The sequence below is a fragment of the Achroia grisella genome, unplaced genomic scaffold, assembly GCF_030625045.1.
Source record: "Achroia grisella isolate CSIRO2021 unplaced genomic scaffold, CSIRO_AGI_Agris_v1 utg782, whole genome shotgun sequence".
In the NCBI taxonomy this organism is placed as follows: domain Eukaryota; kingdom Metazoa; phylum Arthropoda; class Insecta; order Lepidoptera; family Pyralidae; genus Achroia; species Achroia grisella.
In genome coordinates, this window is record NW_026713022.1 from 2193083 (window position 1) to 2212061 (window position 18979).

At 31.5% G+C, this 18979-nt stretch overlaps 1 protein-coding gene across 10 annotated transcripts in view; it reads left to right on the plus strand.

Moving 5' to 3' along the window:
• Positions 1–18979, plus strand: part of LOC131851367 (kinesin-like protein unc-104) — a 114268-nt gene that overhangs the window by 67508 nt on the left and 27781 nt on the right. For all 10 annotated transcript variants that reach the window (XR_009357876.1, XR_009357878.1, XR_009357875.1 and 7 more), the window contains 3 exons: positions 12464–12546; positions 17000–17078; positions 18696–18856. Coding sequence is in view for 1 of the 10 variants with exons in the window: in XM_059201860.1 (XP_059057843.1) it covers positions 12464–12546; positions 17000–17078; positions 18696–18856 (323 nt within the window). In the remaining 9 variants the exon portion in view is untranslated. The remainder of the gene's footprint in view (positions 1–12463; positions 12547–16999; positions 17079–18695; positions 18857–18979) is intronic.

Consider the following 18979-nt stretch of genomic DNA (forward strand, 5'->3'; position numbering starts at 1 on the left):
GACACTTCTATATTAACTTTTTGTGCCACCAAGTAGCTAGGTTTTTTGGGGTGAGGTATGGAAATATAATTTATTAGTTACGAATACGTAAATATTTTTATCTTCAAAGACAACATATAAAAGTTACTAATGCCACCACTTATTGTAATATTATGAGTTTCGACATTCTATGTGTAAGACTCTATAATGTTTATTCGACAATAACTACCGACAACATTAATTGTATCTATGTTTTGGAGTATTTTTTCCAGCTTTATTTTATCCTATGGTTGACTCATATTTAGCAACATATGTTTTAGAACTACAATATCTTTTCTAATTTTGAAGGTAACTAAACATTTTCACTTGTAAATGTCTTTACAGTATAGCACTATAATTAGGAAACTATAACGATAATTCCGAGTATATTTATACTAGCTGTTACCGAAAACTTCATGCGATTTTTTTATATTAAAAATAGCTTATGTTATTACTCTCTACTTACTTTTAAGTTTACACTTTAAAATCCATACAACGGTAACTGATGGATGAATGACAACTACGGCTACTGCTAAAATAATGCGTAACATATGAACAAATATAGAAAAGAATTTACTGAATGATGAACTTAGTCAAGTAAAAGTTTAAAATATAATAGTAGGTCTATATTATCTATAGTCATAATTGAACGTAGGATGGTCATTTTTGATTGACTTCAACGAATGATATTATTTTAAACCATTCCGCAATTTTTTAAACATATTTTCTTATAAGTCCATCTTTTTTGTGCTATAAGTGTTGATTAGGCAGACAAAGTATCTAAATTTAGTTAATGTATAAATAAAAGTCCTCTATTCGGCCATTTGAGTATTGTGAGGAGTTTTATGGCTAATAAATGTGATTTTAGCCCCTTAAAAGGGTTTTGTTTTCTTGCGAAGTCACCTTGGGTCCTTCTCGCATTAGACCTCGAAACTTTATGAAGAGTGACTTTAACAACGTACTAAACCACTTTTGCCCTTTACGTTGGCGATAAACTGTGAATAATAATGCTCAGGGCAGTTAAATACGTAGATGTCTTGCGTCCAATTCAATGGTACTGAATGATACTGGTCGTTTTTTAAAGCAACGTTTTAAGCTATTGCTACCAATTAAATGTGATTTACTTATATCGGAATATAATATTGTAAGTACAAAAGAAATAAACAATATGATTTTTAATATTACGATTTTAGAATAATATAATTTAATAATGACGTATGAAAATTTAAGTAGTGTCTTAAACTAATAGAGCTTGCACTGTAGCAAACAACTTGTGAAAATACTAAAATCCATATATACGTAGAAAACATATTAACAACCAAGTATAATACGAAAATTGAACAGGCAACTATGGGAAATAAAGCGGTGTACTAAACCGCTACCTTTTTCAGGGTGTACCTATACACCCGAAATGATATAGTCCTCATTCTCTCACGGGAGTTAGAATAATTCATCTGCTATAGAATCCGTTCAACAGCTCGATTTTGCTAGTAATTTTAATATTTCAGTAGACGATGCGCAGTAGACGGTGTCGATTTCACCGAACGAAGGTCGCGGGGGAAACCTTACTATGTAATGTCTGCAGGAATCGAACAAATACATACGTTTATATAGATAATACAGATATATTAAACGTTCAATTAAAATTATATTAAAAATGTAAATTTACACCGAGGTAGACTCTGTTAAAAATCGTCTGCATGGGTACCTCTTTCTCACCTATTTCATTCGCTATGCAACTTCCTTAACAGACGTGTTTGCAATAAGAAGTGAAATTACAGGATGAGAGAGAGGAGAGGAATCATATCTTAGTCCTTTGAAATAGTAACGCATGAGTGGTATCTCGCATATCTTTGTGTCCGTTGTAGTGTTAATGAGGTATTCATATTATTTTAAGTCTTAAAAGTATTTAGTAAAATAGATCTCGTACTTAAATACCAGTACAATAATGAAAGGTGACTCGAAGTCTTGCAGAAATGAAATTGGAACTAGTAACTGTTAAATATTCAGAAGACCTTCACTGTGCTTGGTAGTTCATGTGTAGTGTTTCCACACTATAGATACAACATGGGCTACATAGCGCTAAGGAAAACTGCAATGCATAAAAGTACATTGTTTGTTATTTAGACTTGTATTAACTTAAAATAATAAAGCCCAAGCATTTTATGTATTGTGTCCGAAAAAAAAACGAACTATGTTGTACTTGTGTGTGTGTCTTGAAAGAAATTAATTTGTATTTATATAAAGCATTGTCCATATACATTTATTATTACTCAATAAACATTGGGCAACAGTTCTATATATACCTTGATTTATAATATATATATAATATGTTCCTATTATTAATATTACTTAATATAATCTTCATTAAATACAGTCAAACACTAGAAGATGACTCAGAACTTGCTGACATCTTGACTATGCTTGGTGGTCCATGTAGTATCTATGGTGTTTCTACACTGTGGATACAACATGGACTACATGGCGTAATGGAAAACTGCAAATATTGGACTACTGATCCAAACTAACGATTACGACGTGTGTATATGTATACCCTAATAAAAATAATATGTACATATTGTACATATCGCATCATTTATTATAAAGCATTGTCTCTTTATTTATAATTTGTCAAAAAGCATTGTGCAATAGTTCAATACATGTCATGACAGTATATTGTCTATAGTCTGTTTTTTAATCTCGTGTGTTTTCTAGAGTGTGATTGTATTCTATTAACTCGTGAAATATTTTAATGATATACTGTGGATTTAAATTCTACATTAAATACAGGCTACAGTTCTACGTCCTCTTCAATTGTATATTGAAGATGGCGTAGAACTTCCTGACATCAAGTAGTTGCCGTGCATCCTTTGCTGTGCTTGGTTTCATGTTGTATCCACGGTTTTTCCAAATCATCGATACAACATGGACTACATAGCGCAGCAGAAAACTGCAAAGAATGAACTACTGCGTTTCTTTTACCTCAGTATCATACTTTGTTGTAATTTGAAGTGTATGATAATAGTATCTGGTGGAAAAAAAGTATTTTGTAATTTAAATTATTTACTTTGCCTTGTTTTTATATTTATTATTATAAGTCAATTAAATATGAATTTTATTCTTGTTATTATAGTAATTAGATTTATACTGTTGATTAATTAAAAAAATATGTGCATTGTTATATAGAAGTGTATCTAGAGATATATTACTACTGTAACACTCTCTTTACAGTAGTAATATCCTTATAATCCTTACAATAATTTGTCTCTAGATAGAAGTTACCAAGATTGAAAAGCAACAATTTAAGCTACTAATTAAAAAGTACAACAAGTCAGTAGGCTAGTGTAAATTGAAGGGTTTTTACCGTTAACACTCCATCACTCGGAGTTAACGAGCTTGGTGCCTCGTTGGAACTAGTGCATATTATACGAGTAGCATAAAGCAGTCTCTGATTTAGCCTGCAATGTCACGAAGATAAACAGACAAACTTGTAAAGCATTTTTTTTTCTCGTATAAAAACATGTAGGATTTGTTACAAAAATTATTTACGTATAGACACGTCTTGTTTATGATTTTAGTGTATATATTCTACTATAGTATACTATTGGATATAACTAGAAATTATTATATGGACATTTGTTTACTATGGTATACTTAAATATGTATCTAATTAATGCGTTAACTCAGGATTATATTTGTAAATGTTTCTTGACACCTCTGTAAAGTGTTATCATGTATCTTAATTATGAATAAGTCACAGATATTTGTGCTGTAATTATTCAATGTTTTATCTCCTACTATTTTTATATGAGTATTGTGTTAATTGTAAGTACTTAATATCTCAAGTAGCAATTATTAATCATTTTACACTTCGTTTTGTACCTGGTAAATTCTCTACGATGAGATTAGTGATCTGACTTCATTCTCATCTTATCATCTTCCACAGGTGCCTCAGCAATATACGAGTATACCGTTAGCGAAATCATCCATTAAATAAAAAAAAATAACTTCTTTTTTAGTCACCAACATTTAACAGATTCTTTGACAAAGAATGACGTTTCTTATATGTAGTACACACGTTAGTTATTGGTTGGAATGTTTAATGTAATCAGTATGAAATAATAACATATATTAGTCCTATATTACTTGTTAAACGTACAGTAATTATCAATTGCTTTCATTTTTATTACTCTTAATGGAAATATTTTTAAACATATAAATATTTTATCCTATTATAATGATAGCAAAATTCATTATCTGATTTTCAAGTTCATTGCTACGTCCCTTATGCGGGGGTGTTAAGCTCCGCGCCTAATAGTGACGTCATTACGTGCGTCACATTCGGCGACCTAAACAGAGCCGATTAATATGCATTAAAGACGGCTGAATCTATATCAGTCACGGACTTAATGGAATATGTAAATCAAATGTATCCTCTTATGAAAAATAAGTTATACCTAGTTTAATATATAGTACATTCTCATTTTGTTAGTAAAGAAGAAACTATTGACTAATTCATACAAATTATGTACAAGCTGCATTATATGAATTTACTTCACTTTCGAACTGATACTGTGAACTGGTACATGTACTGTAAATTCCTCTACCACAAGATTTAATAAGGAGTATGTCTTTTGTTTACTGTATACATTTTAATTAATAATCTTTAATCAACAGCGTTTATCCGTAATTTTGGTTTAATATATATTTGACACTATCAAAAGTTACCTTGCAGATACAGAAACTCATAAGCCATAATCACCGCACGACCAAATTTATACATCAAGAACACCGTCGCTGTGCTTGGTAGTTCATGTTGTATCTATAGTGTTTCCACACTATCAATACAACATGGACTACATAGCGCAGCGTAGAAGACCACGGGTATCGTTGAACTGACTACAATCGAAAGGTGTAAGTTTGAAGATGGCCTTGAAGCATGAAGCACGTCTACAAGTACCAGATGTTACCATCGCAATTTCTTCAGTACACTGTGCTTGGTAGTTCATGTTGTATCTATAGTGTTTCCACACTATCAATACAACATGGACTACATAGCGCAGTGTAGAAGACCACGGGTGTCGTTGTACTGACTACAATCGAAAGGTGTAAGTTTGAAGATGGCCTTGAAGCATGAAGTACGTCTACAAGTACCAGCCGTTATCACCGCAATTTCTTCATTATACTGTGCTTGGTAGTTCATGTTGTATCTATAGTGTTTCCACACTATCAATACAACATGGACTACATAGCGCAGCGTAGAAGACTACGGGTATCGAATCACAATCGAAAGGTGTAAGTTTGAAGATGACTTAGAAGCATGAAGCACGTCTACAAGAAGCAGAAGTTATCACCGCAATTAGTTCACTATACTGTGCTTGGTAGTTCATGTTGTATCTATAGTGTTTCCACACTATCAATACAACATGGACTACATAGCGCAGCGTAGAAGACTACGGTCAACGAGTAGTGCTGACTACAATCGAGTGGTGTAAGTTTGAAGATAGCTTAGAAGCATAAAGCACTTCTGCAAGTTTTACTGTTAACAAACTAAATATCTGACATCAATAACAGAGTGGTCAATAAAACATTGTCTTACACTTAATCATAATAAAAGTATGTAGGACTATTACATTTGGAACTAAACAACAAGTTGAATATATTAATCAACAATGTAAACCGGCAATTAAAATTAGCAATTTTATTATACCATATCAAGCTTGTGTGCGCAATCTGGGTCTCCTTATAGACGAGCGTCTTAAATTTGAACAGCATATCCGAAGTAAAGTATTATAGCTAAATGTTATGGGGTATTAAAAATGCTTTATAAGTTTCGTATGTTTCTCAAACGAGACATAAGACTATTAATATGTAATAGTCTAGTATTATCACTAGTAAACTATTGAGATATTATCTATAGTTCTTGTATAATTGCAAAAAACTGCAAAAATAAAACAACGAGTACAGAATGCTTGTATGAGATTTTGTTACAATATACCGCTGAGAGATCATGTTACACCTTATTTAATCAGAAATAGTATACTAAATTCACACAATGTTTGTATTTTAAAGTATGCTTGTCTTTTGCACTCCATCAGGAATACAAAATTATTTATATATAAAAACTAGTGTTTATTAATCTAAAATCTACTCCCTCAGAGACAGATGTCATCAGTTTTCTAAACCTTTCATCACACTTACAAGAACTAGGGGTTGTTTTAAATATGCTGCAGCAAAAACTTGGAACGACTTGCCCCCGCTGGTTCGTTCATCACTGATTTTATCCTTACCAATATTTAGGCGCACATGTCGCAAATGGTTGCTGCAAGAGCAATCCCTCGTTTCATAGTATTGTAATCTACTAAGTTGTGTCGATATGTGTGTGTACGCGCAAGTCCACGTTTGATGGTATATATTATGATAAAACTAATCCTGAATAATGCTTAGATAAACATATAAATATTTAAGTTTGTTATTGTCCAACTTTATTAGTTTGTAATCTTGTTAAGTTATTGTCAATTTTTATGTTTACTTTGTTAGTAGTAGTTTAGAACTTAACTTAATGTGCTATCGTCGTTGTCGATCTCTTATTGTAATAATTTGCTAAAGACCAAGTTTGAAGATGGCTTTGAAGCATGAAGTACGTCTACAAATAGCAGCCGTTATCACCGCAATTTCTTCATTACACTGTGCTTGGTAGTTCATGTTGTATCTATAGTGTTTCCACACTATCAATACAACATGGACTACATAGCGCAGCGTAAAAGACTATGGCTAACAAGCTCTGCTGACTACAATCGAATGGTGTAAGTTTGAAGATGGCTTAGAAACATGAAGAACGTCTGCAAATACCACCTGTTACAACCGCAATTTCTTCATTATACTGTGCTTGGTAGTTCATGTTGTATCAATAGTGTTTCCACACTATCAATACAACATGGACTACATAGCGCAGCGTAGAAGACTACGGGTATTGAATCATAATCGAAAGGTGTAAGTTTGAAGATGGCTTAGAAGCATGAAGCACGTCTACAAGAAGCAGAAGTTATCACCCCAATTTCTTCATTATACTGTGCTTGGTAGTTCATGTTGTATCTATAGTGTTTCCACACTATCAATACAACATGGACTACATAGCGCAGCAAATAACTGCTGAAGACAGACATCGACTCAAGAAATAATTTATTTTTTTCAATTGTTACATCACATCTGATATCATTAATATGTTAATTATGTAGCTAAAGAACAGTGTAACAGGACTAATTTTAAATGTAATGGTATATACTTTTTATTTCAGTCTGACTACATTGTTTTCTGCTAATAATTGTCCAACAGTGCAATATATAACTTGACTTACAATACAATATGTTCACATTATTTTGTTACTGTTTAAGTGTACATGTGTAATTTGCGCTTCAAATAAAATAGTATACGTATATATTCGTTATATGTAAATTAATTCATACTCTTACAGATGATTACTTGAAAAGACTTCTTGTCTGCGGGTAGGATCAACCTATACCTCAACCGTGCTTTGTAGTTCATGTCGTATGTGTAGTGTTTCCACACTATAGATACAACATGGACTACATAGCGCGGCTGAATAACATAAAGGATGAAAATGTTCAACAATGATATCCTTTATTCAGATTACAACATGTTTTGTGTTATCTGATTGTTGACACTACAATTAGATATAAAATTTTTTTTAGAAACTACTTTTTTTCTTAAACCAAATGAAGAATCTTTATATTTTTTTGTATGTATTTTAACGTTGTCACATTTGAATTGACTTTAAAATAATAATTGTAATTACAGTGAGCAGGTAATTTTTTACTGACCAAAATTAATTTCTGTTAATATTTTATTACTGACCCTAATACGGTACAATATAGTAATACACGCAATGCTAAAACGTTGGGCATGTTATTAATAAGCTAATCCAGTAGTGTAAAACAAAGTGGTATGATACTACTCTGTGTTGCTGCTCTATACACTCTCTAATTATCTATTGCTCTGTATGTGTCTCTGGTTAAAAACTTTAATTTGCTTAAAACTCGTATCATCGTATCTTCATTAACCTCACCTTGTATCAATGACAAATACAAACATTTCCGCGAACCTTATCTTAACATTTCTTTCTATGTGGTTATCGTAATTAATCCTAATATAAGTAGGAAACAATCGTGTACTAAAATTTACCAGTAAGAGTACCTCGGTGGTGTTGTGCTAAACCGCCTTATTGATAGCCGCCGCGGCGCCTGTTCGATTTCTTGTACTGCGTTAACACTTGTGTTCGTGACTAGGATTGTTTGTAACGGTCTGTATTTATTTTCTGTGTATAATATGCGTTTAAAAAATGAAAGAAAATAATTTCTCAGTCAGTTGTCTATACATATAATATACAATTCTTTGACACAAGTTCTTACAAAGTAAAGTACCCTGGTGTTTCAGGCTTCAATAAGCTACGGTAACCGTTTACCATCAAATGGGCTGTAAGATAAAAAACTACATCATTCCAAGAGTTACGATTACTATTATGTTATTATAACAAACTCACAAAGTTACAAGCAACGAGACAAGGGCGGGTCACAAGGCAAACTTTAGCAAACCTATTGTACATTTCCTGTACGGACGTAATTTTTCGGTACTGAAAGATGGCAGTGCGCTCCAATAGCCCATAAACACCATTATGCCCCATAAACCTTGTCCATGGGGCGCTTGACTGTCCATAAATCCTACAAGGCGTCCACTTCGCTGATTCTCGCGGTTGGTTTATTTTACTACATTACCCATGTGTCAGGAATTTTAGTTCAAAAGTGAACATCGTAATGTTTCGCGTTTCAGTTATCTGTTAGTTGTACTTAAAAAATGGGGATTATTCCATTCAGTATTTTTTAGATCATCTAATATTTTAATAGTTTTTTCTATGATATAGACACCCAGTAAGAAAGGACGTCCAAGTAGAAACAAAACAATTGTCGCGGAAGACGAAAAAATACTTATGTAGTATATTCATTCATAATAAACATTGTAATATTGTTATAAAGTTATAACAATATTACAATGTTTTCTGTGCATTAATCTGTTGTTGAATTCCTTGTTAATACTGAAATGGTGCACGCGATACAATCTTTATTGATCGAAGCTTTTCTCCTTCTACGTACATTAGTGGAGCGACCCTGCGAAACGACTATTTCGTTCGCGTAATAACGCTATAAATATCATTAACAGAATCGTTTCTGAAATATAATTTTGAAAGCGTCTTTCTAAACTTTAATAAATTAATTTTACTTTTAAATGTATCTCGATATCTACACTTACTGGGAGACAATTATACATTTCTTCTTTAAGAACCTTTTTTTTTACTTTCTAATCCTTCGTTATTTTTACATTTCTTTTAGTAAAAAAAAAGTTAATACATATCTTTAAGTTCCAACGAATTTAAATATCATTTCTCAGACTTTATATTAGGTAACTAAGTTTGGAGAATTATATTATTAAATTTATGAAAATCATTTGAAAATTAATCTTATTGTAGATCATTGTTATATCTTCTTGGCAATTTATTCAGTCATTAAACTTATAACTCTGCCAATTTCAAATATTCGGCAATAATATTCCATGTTATTATATGTACTAAAGACATTTATAAAAGTTTGAGCTGTCTTTTATTCAGATAATTAAGTTTTATTTGAGTCAAACTGTAGCTATGCCAAGTAACATGTTATATTTAGAGGCAAGTTCGTAGACGACCATTCTAAAATGGAATTGCCAGTTTAAAAATTATGTTGATATTGTACATTGTATGAATCTTCAAAGATCTCGATACCGTTATTTAGATTCTTGAAAATTAATACAATGTTAGGTTATATAAGATTATCACAATGATATGTAATGGGTTAGACTGCTTTAAATTTATTATATAGTTCTCGTGCATTTGAAGACCCTCAAGCCTCAGTCACAGTTGTAAAATGAGGACGTAAATACTTAATCAGTTTCTATTTGCTTGTTGGACTCCTATACGATGTTGCAGTTAAATATACGAAATGTCGGCATAGTAAGGTATATTTCTATTCATATATGTATGTGGCCATTTGATTAATACTTGTAGCTATCGCATCATAAATTTCATTTTTGAATAACGAATCGACAGACACGATGAGAAATGTAAAAATAATATTTCATCTGTAAAACCCGAGGGGAGCAACGCCGTCTGCACTTTAAAATTGCATTGCACTCAGTTGATTGCTCAGTCGTAAAGCAAACTGCAGGTACTGGAAAATCTCTTTAAAACCAGTCCAGTGACGACTAAACACAGCAAATAGTACCGGTTGAAATGAAATATGGAAGCGAAAGATAAATAGATAATAATATATATATACATTAAAGTTCAATAAATATTAAATGCAGTTCAGCATTTAATATTTATTGAACTTTAATGTTTTTACGACTTAAAATAGAAAATATTTTAAAGCAATAGCTATATTTCATATATTAACTCTATAGATATTGACCCTTATTAGAATTTGTTGTTTATAAGTGAAAAATTTACACTTATTCCAAATGGAACTTTACAAATGGAGTTTGAGCAATACTTTAAAAAGTAATTAAAGAATATCGGCCAAAATATCGCGTCACAACAGTTAATTCTAAATCTAATTATTTCGGTAGTCGTCATTAGTTGCTTTCCATTTAACATATAAGTGTTGGTAGAGCGCCAAATGATAAAACCACAGAATGGTTATTTTGCAAAATGTTTACACAGAAATTGTGAAAGTTGTAAAACTCCCATTTTCACCGGGCCATATGTTTAATTAAATATTACACAATACATGACTTAGCTACGTGGAAATTAAAAATATTTATCATACATTACACGACATTGGAATTTATCTATTGAACGATATATTTATTCGTTTAGTTACTATTTTATTATCTTTTATTTAATGACAACACTTTTGATAGCATTATATTTTTCATACGTTGTCTTGAGGACTAGGATATGTCTAAATCCAGCAATTTCACTGTTATATCTCACCATACAAATAAGAATAATATAAGCAAGATTTTTGGTGGCACGTTGTAAAGGGAAATATGTGTATAGAACTAGAAATTAACACTACTTATTAGTATGTTTTTAGTCAACAACTCGCCTTCCTAAGGTCGGTGACATATATAAACTTGTTTGAAAAGGACCAAAAATATAATGGTCCCAGTACCAAGCAGCGTAGATAGTCCTGGCTGCGGAGAAGAAGGAGAAGCATATGAAGGAAGGAATGTACTATTCTACTCGGCTGTGTGAAAGATACAGGCTGAGATGATTATGATCATTATGTTTTTGGTTTATATTTTTATTTAAAATCATAATTTCATTGTTCATCTATATTCTAAGATGTGTTATATTTTTTAGATTTATTGACCAAAAATGTACATCGAGGGTTATTTTAATGGGTAAAAACTTTTATTTGAAATCGTGTAAAGTGTAAAGTGTGGTAGCAATTATGAATTGACCATTTGACGGTTGCAATTGTGAATATCTAATTGGAACTTCCAAATGGTCCATACAAAGTTGCAAATCTATCAAATTCAATATGAAATTATTTAGATACTAAGATATTTTACAAAGAAACTACTACTGCTAATGAGTTTTGGATTCGACTACAGTAATATCTATTGCTTTTAGTCTGATTCTCCAAACACGTAGATTTGAATCTTGCAAGGCCAATGAGGGTAGCGACGCGGCGGCGCGGCGTCGCCGTCGGTCGATATGTCGCGTCGCGACGAATCCCTACCAGCACTATAACACCCACGTGTACTTATAAAAACAAGATGTTTTTTATATGATTACTAGTTGTCCCGGCAAACGTTTTTCCATATAAAGTAATAACGCTATAAAAATAGGGATGATAGATGGGTGAAAATTTAGGGTTGTATGTATTTTCTCCTTTAACACTTAGGGGTATGAATATCTTTTATAAACCTATTCACAAATCTACTTACATACATAGATATAAAATTTTATCAAAATCGGTCAAGCCGTTTCAAAGGAGTATAACACGAAACTTGTGACAATAGAATTTTATAATTTAGAAGAAGATATAGACTGTACGGTGTTATCGGCTGGTATATAGTTGTATAAATGAAAAATTGTAACAGTCGGTACTCTCGCCCAGCTTCTTAATTAATTTCTTTTATCCTGTCCAAGTCACTAGTACTGGTCATCTCAGGAGATATTGTAATGTCTGAGACATAATTATCTACCAATTTCTAACAGTTCACCTGCCAGATTCAAATTAGATGTTATAATGCTGACTAATTCTGATCTTTGATTATCATACATGGTTGTCAAGGTAATATATTTTATATAAACATAAATGTTGCATGTATATATGTGTATATATACTATACGTGATAAATATTAATAATTTTCATTTTCTTTCAGTTATACAAAATCCAAAAGCACCACCCGGCGTCAAAGACAGCGCTAAGAGCTTCAATTTCGATTTTTCATACTGGTCACACAACGTAAGTAAAATTTACACTACTTAATTTAGGTTATCATTGCCATGCTTTTACACCATTATTTGGGTTCTGTGCTGTTCTGCGCTGTACACTCACATCAGCTTCCACTGGTCTGTATCATTCGTAATTTTTACACCTACTCGCCTTTTATTCAAGCATCCATCCATGTTCACACACGACTTTTTTAAATCATGTCTTTTTTAAGATAAAATCTATTACTTCTCTTTGTTACTGATGCAAATATTAAATTTCCATATATATAAAGATTTTTTATTTCGTTATTCCTGCTTATCCTACACATGCAGCTCATCATTCGCGTTCTGCCACTTGTACTCTTGCTTTCAAATTTTGATATTAACAATCAAAGCCCACAAAAAAGCACTTCAACTGCATAAACAAATATACGATACGAAAGTAAATCAATGTCGATATGATAAGATTGGCAGTTTTACTCGATTTTGTGCAATCCGCTTGTGTGCTTCACGAGTTGATAATCTCTTTTTATTTTACGATTTTCTTTATATGGTATAATTTCTAGTGTAAAGAAATATACGCGATTCCTTATAGTAGGTAAACTTAAAAAATATAGAATATTAATAAAACTATTAATTTGACAACAAAATATTATTTACTATACGACAAGGAAACATCAGTAGTATATTAATGTGTATTAAACGCTAAAGTTTAAAAATTATCAGTAGATTTTCTACTGATATTAATTTTTAAACATTAGCGTTCACAAAAATATTATACGATCTAAAGGTTTAATATTTTTGAGAGATGATTGTTAATTGTTAAGTTTATATAGGTTATTCGCATAAATTTGTACTTTACTTCACATACATTAGATTTCATCAATTCAAACAGGTACTGTCTACTTTTCTCAAATAATTTCCTGTTTCGATTCTCAAGTAAACAATTTTTGAAAGGTTGACATTTAAATATCTCGTTTATGCAAGTTTAATATTACATTCTGAGTACTATAGGTGTAATACATTCACTGTTAGGTCTTTCCGGTACGCTGCAATATGAAGTTAATTAAAATAGCCCCTACAAAGCACTAAGCAACCTAGGGGTATTACAGTGCTTTAAAAGCAAGTGGAGAGGAGAGTGGGCTGTTTATTAATTTCCTCCCTAATAACAAAATCAAAGGCAACCCTTTATTGCATGTAAGGGTCACTGTGTATTTAGTAATATCTATAGCCCTATAGTATATGCCTGCAGCCGACGGACCCTAGTATTACTTATAGCATTCCTGGTATAAATATATACATCAATACCAATTTTGCATACTAGACAAATTCCAATTTAGCTATCAAAGCAAATTGTTTCGGGTCTGGGATTAAAATTGAATATTGAGGATTATAACCCCATCACTGAATATATAATATAATGGTATGAACACGTGTAATATATTCGAGTTACCAGCCGTAATCTCACCCTTAGGCCCATGGGGAGAGGTATAGGGGAAACAAATTGAAATTTTAGACACTGTACTTATGCATTAATACTAATGAAATCTAGGTATACCTACCTATATGTACTTTTAGCATCACACTTGTGTTCTCTGTTTTTACTTTTTAGCACTACTTTTGCTTTCTGTATACTTACATTCGTACATGTAACATTTAGTTAGGATACAGATAATGTTACATAGTTAGGATAACTAATTAATCTAAAGCATTTGTAGTATATCATAATGATACAACTTAGAATAGTTAAAACTGAATTAAAAAGTCTTTGTATGGGAATAATTAAAACTAAATTAAAATAATTTCACAAATCTTATGCCAAAATCAAAACGAAATCCAAATCATACACCAAATAATTTTGGTTTTGGTTTAATATTTAAAATTATTGTAATTTGCACTTGCACTTCAAATACAAATAAAGTCAAAATTATACAGGAAATTTCTGGTGTTAAGTCTGCAATTAAATAAATATATTTTCTGTATTTTCAACGTGATCTTCAAAAAATGGTTCTCGATTCTAAATGTGTGTTTTGTGCAAAATCTTCACCGAAAGTGGACTTGTTTTAAACAGACGACGCAAAAATGAGATGTCTAAGTTTAACATGCCTGTTGTTTGTAGCATTGTAGCTTCAAAACAAATGGACAGATTTTTGAAAGCTGACATGGTTCATATTGTACTACGGAATTTTTTTTTTATTTATCATTATTATCATTATATTAATGTCGTTTGTAGAACAAAATCTACTAGTGATAGTAGTACTTACTATTAGAATTATGTTTCATAATAATTAGTAATCGTAAGTAATATTATGAATAAGAAACATTAGTTATTTATTTGTAAACCTTAAATAAATACCAGATAAAAAAAAACTATATTAGTGTGTAGTAATAGATATGTCCTAAATTTTATATAAAAAATGAATGGATACAACAAATTCAGGCGGGTCGTTGGTAACACAAACAATAATAATTTTCAATACCATAATCTATTTTAATACTATAAATGCGAAATTGTCTGTCTGCCTTTTTCTTACCTTTTTACAACTAATCGGTTGGAAGGATTTTCTATCAAATTTGCACGGGAAAATAGATTATATGACGGACATAGGCTAAAAAAGCAAACGAAGTCACGGGTAGCACCTACTAACGGTATAAATCGAACAATACATGTAGAGCGCTTGAATTATGGCCGATGATAATCAGATTTTGCGCCAATCACCCAGCTGGACCTACCGTGGCTTATTTTGGCCGATCGCCATATTGGAATTTGATTCAGCCACAACGTGATTATTGGATTACAGGTTTACGGGATCTATGGCTTCCTTGTTGCCTTATTTAAGGCAATTTTCATCTATTATTGTCGCATAATGCTACTATTAATTTATTTATAAAGATATACTATGTAAGTTGAGTTTTATTCAAATCTATTAGTTAGCTATTTAGTGTCGAAGACGTAACAATCAGACTTACCAATAGACAAATTTTCACATTGAAAATAGTAGCAAGAATTAACAAAGCATTTAAATTAATCAATTTCTGAACACTCTATGTACTTAAATTTTAAATTAGATCTTGTTTTAAAGTAGTGACCATACAAAAGATATTATTACATTTAGACTAGAGGGTCTGACAGTATCAGGCCCTCTAGTCGAGTCACATAAGAAAGAAATTATTAAATCTCAAACATCAAAATTTTGCACAAAAACATTTCATTGAAGTTGCAATAACACATAAATGATCAAAATGGATTGTACCTTCATTTGGTAGCGGTAATTACACAGAATAAGCCACGAACGGAATAAACCACAATACAACAACATTCAACATAGAAATTTTCATCCAATAAACCTCTGGTGGTTGAGTTTGAGCTTTGCCCAGTTTGTTTCAAATTGTGTGCGGTTATTAGGTTTTAATGAGTTTACTCGCCAATTTATACGAGTAGTTCTTTAACTATTTTGTCGTATGTACTGAATTATTGTGAGATATAGTTGCGTAAATTGCTTTCGAATCTGTAATATAGGTGAAAATTCAACCATGCACATTAAAAATATAATTTCATACTGTTTTGATTGGAATGGAAAACTAATGCAGTTTTGCAATCCAATCAAAACTTTTCTTTTATCGAGTATAATACTATTCCATAATTTTCATTAATATTAATTGGAAATGTCAATTGTTTGTCTTTTATTATGTTTGAGAATAATTTATTTATCATATCATTATAAGATTATTGCTATTCTGTCGTATTATTTAGTATAATAAAAAATGTACAAGTAATGACGTTTTAAAACTACCGTTATACATATTTCATTGAGGGTGTTGTAAAAATGTAACTATAAAAATCAACAAGTGATTTGTTTTAATTAACTTCAGACCGAGAAGCTTTTACCTAATTTGCAATTACAACGAGAGAATTTCGAGAATCGTAGCAATTTATTCAAATTTATTCGACAGCTTGCGTCGGCTTGCCGTTGGTAGATAAGATTTTAGGATAATAATAACATTAATTTTGCGCACAATTATTATACTCGGTACTAATTTATTTTTTACATGGTAATATATTTGCTCAACAGCTTGTTCAAACGCAGTGATGTAAAATAGGGCTTACAGGGTATAGGAATTAAATGGAATGGAATCGAAACGGATATTGTTAGTGTCTATTTTATTATTGAAACATGAAAGTTTTTATATTTATTAAATTTTATATATTTGAGTAAATATATCTAATATTATTATTACTGTTTACACATACGAAATCAAAACATTTGACTAAGTTTTTCTCGATTTCGCACACTTGTAATTGTTATTGTCAGAATGTTTTTTTTAAAACAATCAACATCAAGTATTACTCGCTCAAAATGTAACTCTACAGGTGAAAGAATTTTTAAAATAGGTTAAGTATTTATGGAGTTTATACACTAACAGAAATTCAAATAATTTCCTCTTTGCAATGTTAGTTTATTACAATATAATTTTGTTTCCAGCCAAATGATCCGGAATTCTCATCCCAAATCATGGTCTACAAGGACATTGGGGAGGAGATGTTGCAACACGCTTTTGATGGTGAGTGAATTTAATGGATTCCAAACACCTAATTCTACCGTAGAAGTACTGGGTCAGATTCTGTGACACTACATCTATTGCTGATATGTCTATCAAGTTCGGTCTCAATAGTTATAGCTACCATAAAGCTCAACCTCCTTTTCTTCTACATACGCAACGTTTTCACTAAGAAATAATTTTTTAACATTTTCACTAGATATCAGGTGCCTTGCGCACTTGATTAATAAAACATTGTGGTCTGATGGTGTACGGCTACAACTTATAAAGCCATATAAATATCGTGAATTCGAATATGGCATACATTAAGTTTTTGTGTTATTGTTTATTTAATACTCGGTGCATGCCATATTATCTAGATAAATAGAATGATCATTGGTGATTAGTGTTACCTTGCAAAATTATTCCAAGGATTGCTGGTTGATCAGTCATTGCCACGTTGGATTGTACGTTGTACGTTGCGTCTACCATAAAGTTGACAGTTGGCAATACCTCAATTTACTCTATGGCTAATAAAGTAATTGCCTCTAGGGTAACTTTTTCTTTTTAACTTTCACAGCCACGTAATATTCGTAATTGTAACGGTCAGACGGACAGTCTCCTAATATACATACGCAAAAACATTACATTACAAAGATCTAGTGATTGTAACATGTTGAATTGCTAAATTACCTAGTTACGTAATAATGATGTGGTTATTGGTATGAGAGGTTCTCCTACAACCATTCTATTGTGCGTTTAGGACATTGACTCGTGTATTAGTCAATTATATTGTATATATAATAATTGCAATACCTTATGAATACATATACAAGTGTTTTCATAAGATTTATATTTATTTGTATTGTATGTAATTATAATTATGGACCGATAATTATGGCCGAAGCGGGTCGTGTATCGGCGCTGCCGTGACAGATTGCCGTCGTTAGTGCCGTGACCATAGAAACAAATTATTTTTATATTATTATTTCTTATGTATGTTAGTGTATGAGATATTTAGATAGCTCATTAGTAGCCTGAATTAAATAAATAAATGTAAGCATACATATGTCATGCATGCATACATGCTTAGCTTACATAGGTGGTATACCGTAACAATAAAAATATTTACAAAATTATTATATGTATAATAATAAAGAGGTAGACAGCAAAAAGTGTTGCGTAAACCAGTTTGATTTGTACACTGTGTTTTGGTTGTACGGTACAGATTAGGTAGTGAAATTACAGGCATGAGATCTTAGTCGTCTGGAATGACACCGCATAAATGGTATCATGGGTGTAATATTTTGTCCAGTGCTGTTAATGTATATAGGCGACGGTTACCACTTATCATCGCCCACCTGATAGTCAGCTTTTTCATTCCAATTAATTTAAAAATATATATGTCATCACCACAATAAACTGAACTAATTCAGTATAATGTTATAATCATAGACCAAAAAAAGAAGATTTAGAAATAAAGTAACAAAAACAGTAGAAAACTTCTTTGTCTGTGGTTATAATAATGAATTATATATTTATATTTTACGAAGAAAGTGAAATTAAATATCGTATATTCGTGATTGTTTTCGCCGTCATTGTATTGTTTTTACATTCTAATAAGTATTTATTTATGTTCAGGGTACAATATATGCATATTCGCATACGGACAGACGGGTGCCGGCAAATCATACACCATGATGGGCCGCGGCGAGGACGGACAAGAAGGAATCATACCACAAATATGCAAGGACCTGTTCCGACGTATCAGACAAACCACTGCTGATGACCTCAAATACTCGGTAATATTTCCATTTTATAAAATCATAAATTTGTGTCGAGACAAAAGCTGTCTGTTAATCTGTTTTTTCGTTAAAATTTCACGTAAAGAGAGAGGCTAGAGAAATTAGAACGAAATATTATAT